Source organism: Callorhinchus milii, unplaced genomic scaffold, assembly GCF_018977255.1.
Source record: "Callorhinchus milii isolate IMCB2004 unplaced genomic scaffold, IMCB_Cmil_1.0 Scaffold7, whole genome shotgun sequence".
Classification (NCBI taxonomy): domain Eukaryota; kingdom Metazoa; phylum Chordata; class Chondrichthyes; order Chimaeriformes; family Callorhinchidae; genus Callorhinchus; species Callorhinchus milii.
The window spans coordinates 10138273-10159225 of NW_024704748.1; the positions used below are offsets into that span (position 1 = coordinate 10138273).

A 20953-nucleotide genomic window follows, 5' to 3' on the forward strand; every position below is an offset into this window, starting at 1 on the left:
TCAAAACATGGCACATTCCAAGAGGCATGCCTAACTTGTAATTCTTTTAACCTAGAAATGTCTGAGATGCTGCCCTGCGTGGAGAGCGCTATATATTATTGTTTTAGTTGAATGCAAATTATTGTTTTAGTTGAATTAACAGTTTTAATATCAGCTGATATAAATTCTCTTCTAACATGTGTTCAAGTCCACACTCTTCCTTAATTGTTGCTGTGAACTATTTCCCTAAAACATAAATGAAGACCAGCCTACAGTTTTAATTATAATGTTCTATTAAGAAGGGCTTTAATAATGGTTCCCAATGTTTCATTGTTTTCCTGGATTTTACACCATACACTTAGCAGTATTTCTTCATTTAAGAATGTTCTATATGTGCATCAATTTTATGAAGTCACTGCGTTATTTTGATGGGTACAATACAAATACAAATTGACATTTATATAGTGCTGTTCACATTGGGAGGATGTCCCAAAGGGCTGCACAGTCCAGGGTATGCACCTGAGCTGGGGCTCTAGGGGGTTTGCGGGTAGTGTGGTTAAAGAGGAAGGATTTGAGGTGGACCATGGATGGAAGCAAGGGAAAGGGTGAGTCCAAGATACTCCAGGATAGGGTTCCAGAGAATGGGGGCACAAATGCTGAAAGCGTACATGTAAAAGAATATATTATAATTTGTTGATTTGATTTTGTATGCACAGGTTCAATGCGTGCCAAAATTGGCATTTTGTTTGATCTTGCTCAGGGAAACATTTATTTAAGTCTTATATAAACTGCTGTTAGGGATCTATGGCTCTACGGGAGTGATATCTGCTTTTATTGGGTTGTATTGTTGATATTCCTACCTGCATTGATTTTTTTCACAAATTGAGGACAGCACTTCAATTTACTGTATATGCCAAAGTGGTCACCGTAATGTTTTCAGCTGACCCTAAAATGAGCTATTTCTATTGGAACTAATGTAGTTACCATGAATTTTAAAAATGCACTTTTTCCTGATAAAATATAAAAATACTTGGCTGGTTTTGGAAGTTTTAAGATCATGCAGTCAAAAACTGCTATTTTTACTGTAATATCAATGCTCACACTAAAGTAAATGTTAAAATAGTTATCCAAATAAATTGAATTTCCATTTGTTAAAAACGTTTTTAAAAATCTAATCTACAGTACCTTCTCACTGCATTGACTTAAAAAACACAGAACCTGAAAGCATTTTACTCACCTCGATTCCTGCCAGATGTTCTGGAACATTTTTTTTAAAAATTGGGTTTCAATGACTTGAAACCTTCTCCAAAGGTTTTATTTTCAGCTAATCGAAAACCTAAACACTGTAGAGTAATGACAACACATCTTCTCCAGATCAACCCCTGCCTGATGAGTAAAAACAATCCAAAGGGAAAAGGTTGCTAACACACAAGTAAACTTGCCGGGAACATCAGAACATTGCACCCAGAGGTTCATAGATTACTTAGGCCTGAGAGACTTATATTCCCAAGAATACATACATAATGCCAATTAAAAGAAGACATTCCTTTACACATCAATCTAGAAAGATTATTCTTAATAAAACTGTGACAAGATAGCCACTTCCCACAAAATGCTAGATTTTCAATAATTTTTACACCAGTCATGACAACATTCCCAGTAATTTCATTTTTTTCATACAATAAATTATAAAAATAACAGTTAACTTGCAGTAGCTCAAGCAGTTACTGTGCATGAGGCAGGTTGCTCACATTGTGTATTCCCAGCCCAGTTAATGATGCTATCAATAATCCAGCAGCTGCAACTACTATTCAGCACTACTAATGCATTATTGCTGCCATATAAGGATAAATAACTCCAAGTGTATTTGATTTCATCCCACCAATATCTCGCTTGACATCCATTCATCTTCAAGATTATCACATAACTACCAGTTTAAGATTAAATCAATGTTTCTCACTCCACTGAACAACCCAATCAATACCAACAAGGACATGCTGCTGTCAAAAGCAAACTGCTGTTCATGCCTTGAGTCCCTCTGGGCTTTTGTACTGTAGAAACAAGCTGGATGGAACTCACCTGCTGAGCAAAATGCAGCAACTCATTTTGGTAGCAACAAAATGAACAGGATTTCAATTAGGATGTCAAAGGAAAAATAATACATCAGACCACGTTTTTGTTGCATATAAACGTTTCAGCAAGACCCCAAAATCTCCTACAAAGAATATCCACTAGAATAAAATCCTGACTGGAACAACACAAAAAAATGCCCTTTGTTTATTTCTGCTGACATCAGCTACATTTGCCATTTTAAACACAAATTTGATTCGACAAAATATTTTTGACATATATACTGGACAGTGGAGTCTTGTAGTTTTGTGGTTAGAACACTCAAATTGATTAGTTTCAAACAAGATACCTTCACATTTGTAGAATGGTGCCAAACTCAAAGTTCATACACTGTTACAATTTTACAAGTTCCTTTGGAAATATTTTCATAAGCAAGATATCAATTTTTGATCAACGTGAATGTGGCAGTTTATTTACAAACAAAACCACAACTGATCTTAAAATATGATACAAATTTTCCAAACATCAAAAATAGTTTAAATATTCTGCTTTCTTGAATTTCCCACAGCGCATGCCAAGGAATACAATCCAAGAAAGCAATTCAGCACAAAGGAAAATATAGAATAACCCTTTACGGCGCCAACATCTAGGTCCAATATCTCTGAGGCGAAGCAAAGTGTAGAAAAATGACCAACTTCCATATTGTTAGTTCCTGTGCATTGCGTGTGTACTCTGCATGGAAGAAGCACCACACACTTTGTGATGTTTGATTATTTTTATTTCTGCTGGAGTATAACTCCATAGGCACTTATTGCACCATTATATCATACTTCAGTTGCTATTGTTCATATGCAGTGAGTGGCAGACTGTTATTTGGCCTCAGAGGGATCACAAGCAAGCAAACCCAATCTTATTCTTCCTTGCAATGGCCACAGACGCACAACTCCAACAGGGGTTTCTGGAAAATGATCAGGAGTAGAGGCAATGAAACACTTTTGAGCACCCACTCCTAGTGCCACTGAAATCAACTAACTTGAATCAGGGATCGAACCTGGAATGTTCCACTTCTATATTGCTCAGTTGGATAAACTTGCAGACAATGGCCCAACCAAAATTTTATACACTTTATGACAATTGGAATCTGACCTTAATATGTTTTAACATTTTACTAACATTTATTTTGAGAGATTATAAATGGTGCAGATTTTCCAAACACCTATTATAAATGCTGTGAATTGCATTGGTATCAAATCAGTAGCGACTTGAATGTTAAAGGTTCAGTGAATCCTTCAACACTTTCTCATGCATTTTACATTTGCATTATTCTCTTTAACCTAAACATTGTTTCCCATTTGTAGGTTAGCAATTAAATTTAGTCACCTATATTTATGCAATTAGTAATGCTTCCCCTTCCAAAATTGGTTTCAAATGAATTAGTTTGTATTTTTATGGTTTGGAGATCAATTTCTTCTTAGTTTATGTACAAAATATTTTCTGTACAAGCCTTTCCAGCTAACAAAAATTCTCAGTGAGTTACAAAGTCAATTCTTAGCAGTTTTAAAGTACATTCACTGACGTCAATTTTCCTCTGATTTTCTCCAAGCCCAAGTGAAAACAACCAAAATACCACCCATTGCATCTCAATTCAGATTTACCCACTACATTTTCATATTTTTTCTTTAGTTCTTTAGATATTGCTGGATCCACTCTGTCAGGGTATTCGCTTATCTGCCTTTGTTTCACATCTGATATTCATGTTTTTGGAAATAATACACAGCTATATTGATAGTATCTGTACACAACCAATTACACCTCACTCCTGAACCTCCATTGCCTTGCCTTATCTTGCTGCATCCTCTCTCAGTCATCTTCAGGTGTTAGCACTTAGCTTTGTTCTTGCTTTGACTTATCATTCTCAATACTGTTTTTGACACGCATCACTTCATCCACCCAGGAACCGAGACAACATACCCGCAGCAGTCTAACCACCACTGCCTTCTAAAAGTAAATTAATTATTCAGGCCTTAAACAAATATTTGTACTAATGCAGGCCCCCAGTTCTTTCACTTCCCTCTTCAAAACAATTTTGCGCCTCTTGTCTCCCGAAAGCAGCAAATCATAAAAATAGTCCTTCAATACCTCATTTAAGTAATATTTTACCATGAATCAGCGAGGGACACGGGAAGCCTTACAAACAAGCCTAATATCATTCTTGCCTCATACTATAGACACCCACGCAATCATATATCCTATTGGGGATCACTTAATAATAATAATCCTTGCATTTGATATAGCACTTTTCACGTCTTCTAGACGTCTCAAAGCGCTTCACAGAATAGACTGTAAAGTGAATTGATTGTATATTTTGTGGGCAAAACGTGGCAGCCAATTGCGCACAGCAGTGTTCCACAAACAGTCGTGGATTGAAGTGACCAATTTATTATTGGTTATTTTTCTTGAGGGATTATTATCAGGTGTGTGGAGTAAGGAAATTTACCCAAGGTTTCACCCTCCTGGGAATTGAACCCAGGTCTCTCACTTGCAAAGCAAGCGCTCTAACCACTGAGCTACAGGACTCCACAGCCAAGAACCCAAATTTTCCTTCTGTAACACGATGACATTGAAGCTAACCATAGTATCTCTAACATTACCCCATCTGAGACCAGCTAACTCACTATCCAGGGATTCAAAGATGGGACCTTTCTAAATTATATGGTGAACTTACACCACATCACACATTCACTAACTTGAATTATAGTAAAAGAATGAGCCAGTGGGGAGGGACAACTTTCCAGAATTAAGTTAAGCTTTTATTTAATTCACTTGCATCTGGAATATATCTCTAAAAACATTTGTTGCACATCTGATAATCCTAGATTTGTTACATCTCAACTTTTCTTTCGCTGTTTCTCGAACAATGCATTTTAAAGTAACAGGTACACAATAAATACTGTATCTTGTCAGTAGTTTCAAAGAAGTTCAACGAATGGTTTTCCATGTCAGGGGAGAAAAAATATTTTCATCAGTTTCTTGGAATTCTCCATTTGGCCAATCACATGTGTACATGATCTATATGTTTAATCTAACAATTCATTTTAATGCATCAACTTTTGCTGGAATCTGAAATCATGTTTTGTAGCTGTACAAGTGGAATGAATATTTAATTAGCAATGAATAAGGAGACATTCACTAACTTGAATTATAGTAAAAGTAATGTGAATTTAAGTCAGCCATAACAAATAGCTCCCTACAATAATACTATATTCAAATTTCAGTTTTGCACTCCATAGAAATCCTGTGGCGCACAATCTCCCTTTCCAAGTATTATTTTAAAAATATGCAAAATACAACAAAAAACACTACAAAAGATATAAATTTTATAATGAAGTGAAGAGATAATATGGGAGCAATATAATTTACAATAACTGATATCAGCGTTTCAGGTCCTGAAATTCTTGAATATTTTCTATCAAACTACAGTTCAAAATCCACGTTCATCTAAAATATACTTCTGCAGTATAAGATTGCATGGTATTATAGAGCTCTAGCAGTAGAGAGAGTACTGGGATACATTATTCTCCATCTCCAATCAAAAAGACTACAAACTCACTGAATTACAATTGTTTGAACAAGGTCAAGTACTTGGGGTTTGATTTTAAATGTTCACAGAATATTCCTGTCAGGTCAACTTATACAAGCAAAAAGACACAGAGGCAGTTTTAATAATTAAACAGGATCATTTGCATCAGTTACTTACAGAAGATTAAAGTTGCTTTGCATCTTTGCTGAGCGGCTGATTAATATGCAGAACATCACACTGGGTTCATAAGTTATTTGACTATCAGTACTTACAAAGAAGCCTGTGAAACCATAATGGATACAACAGAGCTGGACTAAATCCCATCAACTGCATTTCAAGACTTTATTTAAATATGAGACATGTACTCAATGAGAAGATGCAGTTTCCTTTTGATCTCAGTACATTTTTAATCCACTCACTTTGATGCCTGACATAAGCAATATTTATAAATGACAAACATTTGCTCTAACTGGGAGAAATTGTCTGAAAATTGAATACGAACTTAAAACTGATAGCATTTTCAGGACAAATTTTATGTTGCTTTACTCAGTTTGGAATCAGCCTAATATGCTATAAAACATTGATTTTACGAAGTTCATGATCCACGGACCTTTTGTGGTTAGTACTAGATTATACAGCATTTAGTTAAACACAAAGGCATAGGCATTGGCCATCAAAACAGCACTATTCAGTTGGAACTGTGGTCAATTAAGTAGTAAAGTGCTCTACTTAAATGTTGAATACACGGATAAACTTTCAAATAATTACTTTTTAAAAAAATGAATGGACATCCAGACTTGACAGTACATTAATATAAAAAGGATCCATCAAAATCTCCACATGGTTAATTCAATACAGTACTATATTTTGGCAATTATATCTCAACGCATATCAGATCACATCTGCAATAGATTTCACAATTAGATTCCACATCCTAATTATCACCCTCAAAATGGATGGGTGACATGATTTGCAATTGGTTGCTCTTCAATCTGTCCAAGGATAGACATTTTCCCAGAAGAGACTGGCATAAACCTCCATCTTTTGTCTCATCAAGAAACACTAGATTAAACAGGTGAAGAAAGCTGCTAGCATTACATCATTTGGGCTAAGACTTTCACAATATCTTTGTTTGAAGCAGTCCCCTTCACCACGTTTGCTACAATGTTAGGATCAACTTTTTCAAGTGGCGGGCAAAATACTCATTCTGATCTAGATCTACTTACAAACATGTCATTTTACCTCTCTTCTTTACAGTGAATTACAAGCTAATCCTTTGTTCACTTCCTCAGCCAAATTGTAGGAGGCAGCAATAAACAATGCAAAAAAGGATGGTAGGCGACACTGCCAAATCAGTTGAGTTCAGATTTATACAAAATCTGCTTAAGCTCAAGTCATGCTATACCTTAAGTACTGCATACAGCTGTAGCTGTCGCAATGAGTACATTCCCAGGATCTAAAGCCAATGCAGAGGATGATCCCCAGCGTTAGAGGGGTGAGCTATGAGAAAAAACTAGATATGAGCCTTGAAAATAGATCAGAGAGGGACTTATAGAGTATATAAAAATGCTAAATGAGATTCAGAAAGCAAAGCCAGAACAATAAAATACTCTTATACTCAGATAGACTAGTCAGCAAGACGAGGAACAAGTTCAGGAATGTGAAGGGCAATTTCAGGAAAGGCATCAGGAAATATTTTTTACACAAAGGGTAACTAACAACTGGAACTTTCTATCAGGAAGGGTACTTGAGGCCAGGGCTTTGTAACTCATTAGAGAAACAGTTTGAAGCTGTAATGTGAAGACAGTCGGGTGCGTATTCTGCAAGGATGAGATTAAATGGGCCAAAGAGCCTTCTTCATCGGAATCTTTGTTGTGATTTTGTACCACCTGTGGGCTCTCACATCCAAGATATTTCTACTTTTCATAAAAGTCTGGAAGATACTTAACCAGACGTTCAGATATTTTCTTGGAACCACTTGTGTCTTCAATTAAGGATTTCAAAAGTCTTCAGGCTAGTCCATTCATTTTTGAATCAATTGCACATGCTACAACAATATTCCATTTGGGCATTAAAGACAAACCTAATATTTTTCATATAATGCAGTGTTTTAACTGCCAACCGTTAGAAGACTTGTTTTTATAGTGAAATGTCAAAACGTCTGAAAACACTTCACAGATAATTACTGTCAAGTGTGGTAACTGTTACCATAGGCAATGCAACAGTCGTGTGCGAATGGAAGCATGCCAAATCAGCCATGAGGTAAATTATCAATTTAAGATGGATTGTTGGTGGGGATGCTGGTAAAACTTAATTCTTAATGTTAGCTATGTTAACGCTCCAAAGTTTCTTGTCAGTTAATAGCAAAAATGTCAGTTCTCAGCTTATCAGAGAAGCTCTAATTCCTCTACGTAACTGTTATGAAAATCATAAAGATATTATCTTTCCTTTTGTACTTGAATCAGAAAAACATCATTGGAGAAAAGCAATAATTCTGAATTTTGAAGTCAGGATTCTACCTCTTTCTCCACCCGGCTCATCCAAAAGAAAGTTACAAGATCACAAATAACATAAAAATCCAGAGAGCTCAAACTGGAAGCACACGACCAAAACGAGGCAAACTGTTTGAATACCAGTAAACTTACATAATGACTGAAGCAAGCCTTGGAAGGTTTCCAGAGTGCTTCAAACCTTTATTTAAAATCTATCCTAAATGTTATTTATTTTAAAAACAATTCCTAGGATATTTACATGAGCAACAATGTAACAAAAACATACAAAACAAGTGTAATCTTTCAGCAATTGTCATCTGAATTATGTAATTCCATGTAGCAAAACCAATAAAGATTATTGGAATAAAGACCTATCAGGAGATTTAAAGAAGTTGTTCATTAGCTCAGTTTTACTCCAAGAGCACTATAGAATTTGACAAATCCAATCTATAACTCAGATATAATTCAATTCCGCCCAAGGATTACCAAATGATTTTGTTCCAACTGTGCAAACTATGAACTAACATACAACATATATCTTCTGGAACAGGAAGAGCACTTATGAAGTAATTTGAATCATTCTCAAACACAGAAAACAGCTTGAGCTCATTTAAAAGATCTGTCTGTTTGTTGTAATTAAAAAATTCTAGGAGAGTTTCAATTCATCCCCAGAGCACAAGGTTTTTGAAACCCTGATATATCGGGCAGTTAAAAAACTAGTTTCAGTTGCTATTCACACTCAACCTTTTCACGAAACAAAATGTTTCAAATGCCCAAACATTATGTGGAAGAAGGGGCCCTTCTATTGCACTGTATAATGCCCCCTACAGCAATGCTGGCCATACTACGACCAGTTCCAGTCCACTCAAGAAGCAGCCCTCCCACTCACCCCCAAACATTTGGATTAGTCTAGGTAAGTACGTGTTTGATCAGTAGTTTTTCTAGGTTTTTCTTGATTGAATATTTCTTGATTTATGGCATAAATCTGCAGGTTTATGCAGTGATGGTGGAGGGGGAGGCGGAAGGGGAAGGGAAGGTAGGGTGAGTGTTCTGGAGGAATGGGATTGGACAGCCCGAAGGGCCTTCTTCAACCAGACCAAACTTGTGATTTTGTGAAACTGGTCAAAGTGACTTAAGTACATATATTCTGCAAGTGTTTTGTTTTTTGCATCTATATTCAGCAAAAAGTAAATCCAACAGTATCTAAGTGGCCGGTGTCAGCAGACAACATTGCCATATTAATACAGAAACAGAATAAAAAGGCCAATCATTGTATTAAAAACTACTAGGCACATTGAAACATGAGTTCCTTAATCATGGAAAGTAGTTGCTTTGATGTAGTTGAACCTGGTGACCCACTTGTACCCTAAAGTGCACAAACAAACTGAGTGTTTTTTTCTGATCAGCCAGGTGTCTGACTCATGCAGAAACCCATCACTGTGCTTAAGAGTATTCAAACCAGACTGAGAGGTCCACGCATGCCACTTACACATGGAAATTCCTGTGTCTGGAATGGAATGCACAATCTCTCCCTGTAGGGACGCACCCTGCTAACCTAATTTGGGAGAGTATTGGTGCAGTTTGGGCAGGAGCCAAGGCTTGGGGATCCTGGAGCGTGTGTTGAGGTACTACTGGAATTTAACTAGCTAAAACTGCATAGCTTACCATTGAGAGCACTGTGTGACAAGCTTTTGTTGCTTGTCCAGCTAGGACTGCCCTGCCTGTGGTTTTGCTTTGCAGGGTTAACAAGGCCCACCCACAGAATTAGAAAAATAAGTTTTGTAAAACAAACTTGCTCTTCTTCATCCAACAAAAGGTAATGGTTCCCAAAGTGTCATGTGCTCAGATTTTAATCAAGATTAAACCAAATATCCAAGTATTTTCAATGAAATAGAAATGGTTGAATCTGGAAAGTATCCAAAATTTTTACTTGGATGAAATAACCTAAAAAAACAGTAAAATTAAGAATTTTGTTGGATTTACCTTTTGCTGAATATAGAAGCAAAAAACACTGCTTGTAATAAATGCCAGACGTAACATTTTGCATTATTTAAAAACCAACAAATTTTAAACCCATGGAAAGGAACTTACAGTACTCACCTAAAGATCACTGTATAAACTGGCCAAAGATTTGTCATGCCATCAGCAGATTCAATGAATAATTAAAATGAATATGACCCTGCAATGATCATGGCAATGTATTGATAAGTTAACGTGCATGCAATGGAAACATCCTTTGTTGGCTGTAAATAATACTCTCCACTGATTTTTGGTCTTTCCCTCTTATGATTGTGAGCATACCCATGATCCCAAGAATTCAGCACCAATGCTGTTGTCAAAGCAGCTGCTAGTGCATGTCACGTGCTCGGGTGACTTGTTTCACTTTTGCTTAATGTGGGAATGTGGAGGCTCAGACTGTATCATGGGACCACCCAAAGGCCTTAGAGGAGTTAAAGGTGAGCATTCTAATGTCTTGGTAGGTGCCGAGAGAAGCATTGCATGGGGTGCATTTTAATCCTAAAGTTACAATCACTCTATTCTGGTCCATGGGATTAAAATAGTCACAAAAGGACTGATTTGCCCTGAAGTCAAATTGGCCAGTCAGTAGGTTGTTGTGTATGAGATGTTATAATTGCTTCTTGGTCACAATGATCTTCTTGTACTTGGACACTATTGGCAGGAATGATACTTTGTTGGCAGTTCACCGACTGTCTCCGATTCCTGCTGGGGCATGAGCATGATGTTTAACACTTTCCATTCATATTGGATACTAAGCCTGATGAGCCAAGGGAGCAGACAGTTCCTAAAGACACAGCTTTGAGAATCTAAGCACGTATGTCAATGGGGCTAGTAGTATTTTCAGGATCAACTTTCTGAAATGTTTAACCTTCTTGAGCCTGATCTCGATATTGATTTGGCTGTCTAGAGTCTAGTGGGACTGAATTCTAGTGGGACATTTAGTAACTGACCTTGAATTTCAGATGACTCTCAGCAAATGTAGTGTTCTATTTGTCCACAGAGATGCGATACGTGACTCAATCCATTGTGACAAGGGACAGTGTCGTTGGAAACAGATTTGACTTGTCAATCCTTGGAACCAATCTGAAAACCATGTGCTTTTTTTAGTTTAAAGGGTAGGATGTCTTTCACCAGCAAGCTGCAACAATGTTTTCACAATATGACTTAGTATGGAAATAATCCTTGTTCATGGCCTTATCTTCCCCATCTACTTAAATATTCCCTGTGTTCTAATATGAATGGCTTGGCAGTGTCCTTTATGAACCAACTGGCAATCTTTTTCTGAGAATGCAAGTTATTTGATTTCAATAAAGCATTTTTCAAAATATCTTTTATACAATAAAATTGTGTTTAATCATGCTTAGATGGAAAGGCAAAGAGTGTGTTCTATTAGTACATACTTTCAATGAAGACTGAGCAAGAGTTAAAAGAAATTCTTGCCTGAGGTCAAATTTGCAACAACTTCACCCCTAACAGAAGGATGCTACAATCAGTAATTAAAACAAAAGTGTTCATTCTTAACATTCCCACTTTTAAAGAAAAAAATAGATGGCATGTGATGAAGAAGAAGAAATAATTACAGTCTTAGTAATGATCTTTTGTCACTTGAAGTGACATTAGCAGCAACCTGCCAGTCGGACATTTTTTGGCGCGGGAAACTGGGTAGTCATTGCCAGAAGCTAAGTGTACCACATTTCTGGTCCACAGTTGACTTGTAGAGTCATTCTATATTGAAGGGCACTATATAATTTCCGTTTGAAAATTCAACTTTAAAAAAATATATATTTAATTAAATGTCTAGCTATCTATTGGTAACACAATTAATGGTGGCACTGCTGTATAATGTATATTAACTATCATCTTTAAAACTACTGGTTAAAGATGAAGGAAAAATACTTTAGCATATTTATACAAATGCAAAATACCTACTCAGAAAATGGACTAAGAAAATCACAAGCAACCAATGAACACTTTTTTCCTTCACCAACATCTAGATGTTGGTTTCATTATTAATATCCCATCTACCAAACAGAATACATGCATTCCCAAAGTATCAATGAGATCATGAACACCATATCCAAATACTGTACATATTAGGTGTTTCTAGTCTTCTGTAAAATAGCAGACAAGCTATTTGTGAGACAATTGACACAATGTACATGTCCCATTGAATGTCAAACAAAGTAAAGCAAAACATCTGTATTAACAGTCAATGCTCATGCAGAACATTCATCTGCATCATCTTATTTTCTGGGTAGATCAACACAATTCAGTCTTCTATGCTTTCTTTCCACCACTTTTCAAATGATTTGTACGACTTCAAACTTCAGTGCAAGTATTCCACAGCAATCATCAATACCAATCCTTGATTAGCCAAAACAATCTCCAGAGCAGCCATATGAATCTGTGATTAACCACAAAAATTTGACATCTTCCAGGTTAGGATTATCTATGAACATTCCAGCAATATTAAGAGTTCCCCATTAGGAATTAAATGCAGTAATTACTGTGAAGCGCTATGAGATGTTTCATGTTACAGGCACTATAAAAATACAGATTTATTCATAGCTGTGCCTGGCATAAGCAGAACTACCTGACTCACATCACAAGGTTCACCATTAAGAGTTAAATAAGATGCATTCCCCCTTCATCTGCAATCTCTTGTCACCTCAAAGGCACCTAAATCCCTCTTACCTTCCCCTCCTCACGAAAGATAAGACTATAGACGTGCGGCTTGCAATATTAATTCCTTACAATAACATTGATATCATTGACAGCTCTCACTTTTAGCAATTAGTGAAGGTGCTGATTTAAATCAGACAATAAAACAATGTATTATGTAAAGTTGTTTTTTAAAATGTAATTTTATTGCACTGACTTCCTTTTAGTAATGAGTTTTGTATCTTTAAAATTATGAAATCATAACAAGGATTCATTTCTCTCCAATATTATTATTATTAATGTGTTTTCAGGTCAGCTTGAGTGACAGATGCCACAGTGAGCCTAAAAACATCTGTCAACGTACCAGCCACCAGTTGACAAAAAAGGCTTAGGCTATTGGCAGGTGAAAACATACAGTCCAGTACTCAAAATTAATTACTTATGTAGTATGTAAGATTGTTGGTGGTAGAACTAAAGGCATTAAGCAGTCTACAACACTAAGCAGTTCCAGCACACAACTGGACAAACATTTTCCATCCTCAGATAGCTACAGTAAGTGGTCTGTTCTGATAGAGATCTGAATGCCAATGTATAATTTTAAGCATAATTGTTTTAATAGATACTATGCACCAACTCAAATCAGTAGTGCATGGAAGTTCAATAACAAGCCTCAATTCACATCTCCCTCCTAATGCTACAAATCAATAGACAGCAGGACCATTAGTTAATAAAAGTCACTGATAAAAAAGGGAGAAAAATAAATATTAATCTTTACTTTTACACAGGGAGACATCTTCAAAAGTGAATGTGAAATGAGCTTCTTTCATCTGTGAGTAGAATTGTCAGTGCTGAAATTCCTTAGACCAGTCAATCTCCCAAAAGGTACCGACCGGTGTTTGGGTAAATTTACTATTGAGCGCTGATTAAGCAATAAATACAAACAAAGAAACTGAGCGAATTTGAGGATTCCATGCTACTTTTTTTTTTAAGCCCTTAGTCTTCCATCATCATACTGTTTTCCCTCAACATGATGGTATAATCCCTTCAAAAAAATAAAAATAATTTGGTCATTTAATCCACGACTGTTTGTGGGACACTGCTGTGCGCAATTGGCTGCCAGGTTTCACCCACAAAATATACAGTGAATTCACCTTACAGTATATTCTGTGAAAGGCTTTGAGACATCTCAAAGATGTGATAAGGCGCTATATCAAATGCAAGGATTATTATGTTTCAGACTCCACTATAACCATCAACTTCCCATCAGCTCCCAAGCATATCTACCAAAGAGGAATTTTTCTCATCTATTTTGTTACATTGCACCCTTTGTTTTGTGCTGGTGTTGTCCCTAACCCACCCTCTACAAGTTCATGGTACTCCATCACAATCAGGTTTTGTATCTTTCTTATCACCTTTACTTTCACTTCACTTCTTGCAGCTGTAGAGTTCAAAAACAACTCAAAGCGCAACACCATTCAGAACGCCCAACATTGCTAATGCCAAAAAAGCATCATTGGGATACAAAAAATGCAGTGGTATCCAACTGTATCATCTTCTCAGCTACACTGCAAAAATGATCAATGGAGTCAACTTTGAAAACCGCTCCCTCACCATCTTGGAAGCCTTGATAACTTAAGATTGCTTCTTTAAATACATATCATAAAAGATAACCTCTTCAGTAACTACAGAATAGCTGTTCAGTTGAGGCCTGTAAACGTATTATATGTATAAAGAATAAATAATGGGTAGTGCTTTTGATTGTATTTCTCTTTAAATACTCAAACATAGTAAAATCCATGGAGGAAGAAGGTGGGAATTGTTAGCTTTTAAAAACACTATTGCATTTACACATTTCTATACTATAGATCACACTATTTCCAACAATGCCAAACAATAACTTTCTTACATAACTACTGTGATAAAAAGCTTAAACATTTCCCACCATTATTCTATATTTTGGGGGTCAATGCGGAAACCCATTGCCAACTGAGTATCCGTGCTAAGCTGAGGTTTCCATGCATCCCACCTATACATGGAATTCCCAGAGATAGATTGTTGCAATGGAATATGCACTCTCTCCCGGAGGGACGCGTCCTGCTTACCTAATTCTGGAAAGTATTAGGTACAGGTTGGCAAGAGCCAAGGCTTGGGGACCCTAGAATGTGCGCTGGGGTACTGCTGGAGTCTAACTAGCTAAAACCGCACTGCTTGCCGTTGATATCGCTGTCCAGCAAGCTTTAATGCTGCTTGTCCGGCTCAGACCACCCTGCCCATTAGGGCTTTGGATTGCAGGGTTAACAGGAGCTGAGTGGGATGATTCCCTGTCCCCATTGATTGGTCTGCCCTTCGAGGTCTTACCAATGAGCCAGGCTGCTGTGCTGTCATCAGCAGTGCACTGGAATACTGTGGACCCACCTGGCTCAGGAACCAGACGACCGAGACCTCCACGGAGGGCTGGCTCAATTCTGAAATTTTATTGCTAGGCAAATCACCTCAGAGGCAGTTAAACTCCAACAAGACCCTGTTTACTTCCACCCCCCACACACCGCAGGAGGGTAATCTATCATTTTTTGAGTTGCACCAACCTTTTTATAAGAAGGGGAGGAGTATTTACGTTCTGCACAAAAATTTTACATACGTGACCCATTCTTTAAAAGCAAATTTATGGTTGCTTCAAGAATCTTTACCTTGCATAAAGTAACACAGAACCACAAATTGATTATTTTAAAAACCTCCTGAATATATATTATTTTGTTCTTAATTAAATTCAATTAGAGTTTAGTTTATTTTCTATAGAAAATGTTGTGTGTCGGGACACGATTTTTCTTCTGGAGCAGAAGTAAATGACACACGCCATCAGCGGCTGGGAATGGTACTACAATTGACGTGAACCAATGCAGATTTCAACTATGTACCTGTAACACTGTTACTGGACTAATATCTTTTGGAAGATTTCATATTGTGGAATCATTCGCAGTCAGCAGAGATCATCCATTGTTATTAACCTTCTGTAGAAGTTTATTAATTCTATCGAGTGACTCAGGCTAGATTTCTAAATAATGATCAACTCAGCTGACCAATTACAGATGTGCCAATGGAGTCTTTAAGCTTATAATTTGCCAGAAGGGGTATCTGGAATTTGGCTGCAAATTCCACAACCAATCCACCCTATGACACATCTTCCACCGATCAGATTGTAAAGACAACTCTGAAGCCATTTGCTGCAAAACATGGACAATTTAACAATTATTTAACTTGGGGATTATAAAAGTGGTACAGCAGTATCTCCAAATACATTAACAAAATGCTGGTTTGCATGATAGTTAATTCTGGAAAACATCAGCCTGAATACATATTCAGAACAGTGTGCAGTTGTCATGTTTTCCATAAGAGCACTGTAAAATCTACAGTGAACAAGTTTAAGTACTCCATTCACATTAATGCTGTACAGCAACAGGAAACTAGAACAGCCTCAAAAGGTCCAACATTTTGAAATGTGTCAGGGATAAAAAGTGTACACTTTCATTCAAGTCATCTTTAATGCTATTTTACCTTTGACCCCTAGAGGCCAAACTGCCTTTCATAATGCAGCAAACACAGTAAATAACCATTTGCAATTAGACATAGTCCTCTTAAGAACCCACACAAGACTACTTCTGACATTTAAACACTCCCAGAAAGTGGAGCTTGATAGGGATTAACTCCTGCTCAGCATGTAATCAGATCATTTAATTTAAATAATCCATTTACTAAATACCTCTTTGTGTGCTATTAACATCAGTGATACATCATCAAAGGTTTTGGGCTTTCAAATGCCCACTCAGTTTTACAATGAACAACCAGCACAGAAAATCAAATAATCCAGGAATATACCTGTATCAAACCTGTCAAATATGGCTCATTTTAGTCTAAAGTGACAGATAAAATACCTCACTCTGAAAAATACAGCTCCACACAATTCAATGGGTTTGAATGTGACTCACTATTTTTGATCATGAATTAATTGCTGACATTTTCCCCAAACTCGCTTTATCTGAAAATCTATGTAAAACATATATTATCTTCTGTATGAACAGTTGAAAACTGCAGATCGGTTAACTCTTCCCCTTTCCCAAATTACAGGCAAACTTACCCTTTCTTTTTCATAAGGAAGAAGATTGACTGGTGGGAGAGATGAAGAGGTGTTATATTTTGCTGTTCCTTTGCCTCCTGCACTCCCGTAATTCACTCTATAAAGTGGTCCATCCTTCAATAATCTCCCATTATTTACAGCACGTTTGGCAGCTAGTCTCATCCTCTGTTGAAATGATGAACTGCAGGTAATACTGGCCAAATCAATTTGGCTTCTCAAGTATTTCTCTATGTTCTTCAGTGAAGAACCATTTGGTTCTCCCAATCCTTCAATTGCTCTTTTGAGGAGCTTATTCCAGTCCACATTATAGATATCACTGGAGTTTTTCGCCGTACATCCTTGTGTGGATTTCGAAAGATTGCAAGGCTTAATGGGTGTAAAGCGTCCAGGTTTCTCAGGATCCTTGTAGGACGAAAGTCCTTTGTTTGTAACTTTAAGTATAGTGCCATCTTTCACACTAAGTTCCAACTGTTCCAGAACAGTCTTTCTGTCCAGTCCATGCAAAGACAACACTGCGTGGCAAAGTCTCTCCTCTGACGGCCTTTGTTTTTGCTTTTTAACCTTCTGAATGGCTTCAAGAATCCACTCAGTGTATAGTGGGTTTGCCAGCTTTACCATGGTTGACCATTAATATGTTGTTCAAGCAGAATGTCGGCCATAGAAATTATTCTTCCTCCTTGTGATGGATCGATTCCATGCCATTCACTGAAAGGTATTCCTGAGGAGTGAAATAATTCACCGAAACATGAACCACAACAGGGTCTGAACGGCGGCACCTGTAACGTGTCAAAATGAAACACCCATTGGAAACCAAAGGCTGCGTTCAGTTAATCTTCTGACCACGGGTACAGAAGTAATCGTTCGCAGATCCAACCGCACGGCTTTCCAGGACCGGCAACAAACGCGGGAGGAGAAGCACTGAAAGGAAAAGGCAAACCCAACATCAGCAAAACTCACCGAAGAGCGGTGCGGGAGGAAAAGAGTCAAACCGCACACACACACACACACACACACACACGCGCAAAAAAAAAAGTAACAAAACCCGTCCTCTGAAAGTCGCAATGTAATCCAACCCGAAGGAAGTAAGTTGGTCGATTTGAAGCCTCTCGTGTTTACATCGGAATGTCACCACAGAGAGAGTGTAAACACACGTGCACGTCCGCACACTGCAGCGGGTCGCCCTCTCGCCATCTCCCCCGAACCCCGGGGGCTGTCACCGCATCGGGAGCCCACACACACGGCGGGAATGCAGCGTCTCTCGAAGGAAAAACGCAACGCTCTCGCCCCCGTTTCCCCTTTTCGTCGCTGAAGGATTCACGGACGAGAAACTTTCACGCGTTCGGTCGCTCCCCCCACGTTCGCGCATTTATAGATTAAAAAAAAACCCGTCCGGACCAGAGAGCATCGCCTGTCGCGAGTGCTCCCTCCCCTCTCCTCCTCTCCCTCTCCCCTTCTCCCTCTCCCCTCCATCTCTCCCCCTCTCCTCTCTCCCCTTCTCCTCTCCCTCTCCCCTTCTCCTCTCCCTCCATCTCTCCCCTCTCCTCTCTCCCTCTCCTCTCCCTCTCCTCCTTCCCCTCTCCCTCCCTCTCCCCTCCTCTCCCCTCTCCCTCTCTCCTCTCCCTCTCCTCTCTCTCCCTCTCTCCTCCTCTCCCTCTCTCCCTCCCTCTCCTCCTCTCCCCTCCCTCTCTCTCCCTCTCCTCCTCTCCTCTCCCCTCCCTCTCTCCTCCTCTCCTCTCCCTCTCTCCCTCTTCTCCTCTCCGTCTGCCCTCAAAGGAGCAAAACATCAAACATTGTTGTCTTTTCTCTCTCAAAAATAATTGGGGTCCAAATGGAAAGGGGACGCGCAGAGACACACATACACACACTGTCCACCTGGTGACCGCAACAGTGCGATCACTTAAAGGCCCTCTCGACAACCTGCGAAAAAAAGCCGCGCGATCTCCTCCCCCCTCCGCTGTCAGTCTGATTTGTATTTTGAATACCGCATCAGAGCAGCAGCGTTTGAGGGGGGAGTGGGGGGAGAGGGGGGGAGGGGGAGAGGGGGGGGAGGGGGGGGGGGAGTGGGGAGAGGGGGGGGGGGAGTGGGGAGAGGGGGGAGGGGGGGGGGGAGGGGGAGGAGAGGGGGGAGAGGGGGGGGGAGTGGGGAGAGGGGGGGGAGTGGGGAGAGGGGGGGGGAGTGGGGAGAGGGGGGGGGAGTGGGGGGAGTGGGGAGAGGGGGGGAGTGGGGAGAGGGGGGGGAGAGGTGGGGGCGGAGTGGGGAGAGGGGGGGAGAGGGGGGGGAGTGGCGAGAGGGGAGAGGGGGGAGAGTGGGGAGAGAGAGTGAGGGGGAGAGAGGGGGGGGAGTGGGGAGAGAGGGGGAGAGAGGGGGGGGGGGGGTCACACGCCAGGAATGGCTCCCGAGAACGATCGCGTTTAAAGAGTCCTTTAAAAACAGAGACACACACAGACCCGCACCGCACGGCACCGCACGCGAGGACAGGCACTCACATCTCATCACCAACTATAATCACCGCAAATCGATAGGGATGGCTTCCCGCAGCTCCCGACTTCAGCGCCAACCGCTGACGCCTTGGGAGGAGATCACCAGCCCCCACCCCCCCCCCCTCCCCTCCCACACCTCCCTCCCCCCCCCGCCCCGAGCCCTCGCTCACTCACTCACACTCGGATGGAGAGGAGAACCCGCTGTTACCTCGCAGACGCCATTTTGTTCCGATGTCTGAACACCGGAGTTTACACGAAACCGACATGACACTGATTACAGCCGAATGGAGTCCCATTTCCACCTCACTCGCTGCTCGGGCCGCCCCCCACCCCCCCGGGAAGTCACGCCTCCCCGCCGAGTCCCGGCCCCATTGGCCCCGGCCTCGCCGTCCGCTTGTCAATTAACCGCGGCTCCAGCTCGCGGCGGCCTCTCAATGGCCGCCCGCCGCGTCAGTCAAGCGGACCTGACCCCGCCCAGGCCGGCGGCGCCCTCTGATTGGCCCGCCGCCACGCCAGTCTCCCAGAGCCTGGCCGCGATCCCGCCCACCCACCGTCCCCCCGCCCCGCGGGCCTCTCGGTGGCCCGTCGCCGCGTCACTCACCCACACCCTTCGCCCGCCGCGGCTCGTGATTGGCTTGGCGCCACGTCAATCAGTCTGGGGCTCGGCCTGGCCCCGCCCCCAGGTTAGGCTGAGTGACAGCGTTTATGTCATTTGCGCACTGGGCAAAGCCAAGAAGGACTCGATTTCATGTTTAACCTACTGCCTCCTCCCTGCTCTCACCCTGCACAGGAAAACACACCCGCAATCATCCAGATACCCAACCCACCCAACAGTGCACAAGCATGTTTGCACTGTGAGACCCCACCCCCACCCCCACCCACCCCCATCTTATCATCCCACATTTTTTTATATAAAAAAAAATTATTTTTTTTTGGGGGGGGAAATCATTTTAAAACAAATCACTGAATAAAATGTCAAGTGCCTGGAATGATACTCAAAATTAATAGCTTGTTGGCTCTGCTACTGCACAAGCCCATGTTGCATTCCCTCTCCCCTCCCTCCCTCCCTCTCTCCTCCCTAATTTTTCAGTCTCTCTCCCTCTCCCCCCATCCAACCCACCCACCCACCCACCCCCTACTCCCTCCCTCCTCCTCCTTCTCGCTCTCACACACACACACACACACACAGAGAGAGAAAAAACACTGTGAAAAGAAGGAAATTAAATGTCTTTTTGAATATCTGTGATTTTGGGGGAGTGGGGGGTGTTGCCCCCCCCTAACGTGGTTCTGGACAAACAGGGGAAATCTGAGAGACTGTAAATTTACAGTGAAATGGACGAGGGTTACATTGGTATCAGTATCTAATGCTGTTTACTCTTTACTGTTACATCAACACCCCCCCCCCCCCACCACCACCACTGCTTTAAGTCAGCATCTCTCTCCCATCCTCTCACCTCTTTTGCAAATTAACCTTATTAATTATTCATCTGGAAAAAAAACTGTGGCAAGGCTCTCTCTTTTGCCTGGTTATTTTTTCTC

The 20953-nt window shown here is 40.4% G+C and overlaps 1 protein-coding gene across 4 annotated transcripts in view; it reads right to left on the minus strand.

Moving 5' to 3' along the window:
• The window catches only part of kat6b (K(lysine) acetyltransferase 6B), an 86334-nt gene extending 66591 nt beyond the window's left edge, over positions 1 to 19743 (minus strand). For 3 of the 4 annotated variants that reach the window (XM_042336625.1, XM_042336624.1, XM_042336623.1), the window contains exons 1-2: positions 19593 to 19743; positions 16934 to 17851 (exon numbers count right to left, since the gene is read on the minus strand). In XM_042336625.1, coding sequence (XP_042192559.1) covers positions 16934 to 17551 — 618 coding nt within the window. In that variant the 5' untranslated portion in view covers positions 17552 to 17851; positions 19593 to 19743. The remainder of the gene's footprint in view (positions 1 to 16933; positions 17852 to 19592) is intronic. The other variant, XM_007898735.2, reaches the window with a different exon arrangement.
• Between the last annotated feature and the right edge of the window lie 1210 nt (positions 19744 to 20953).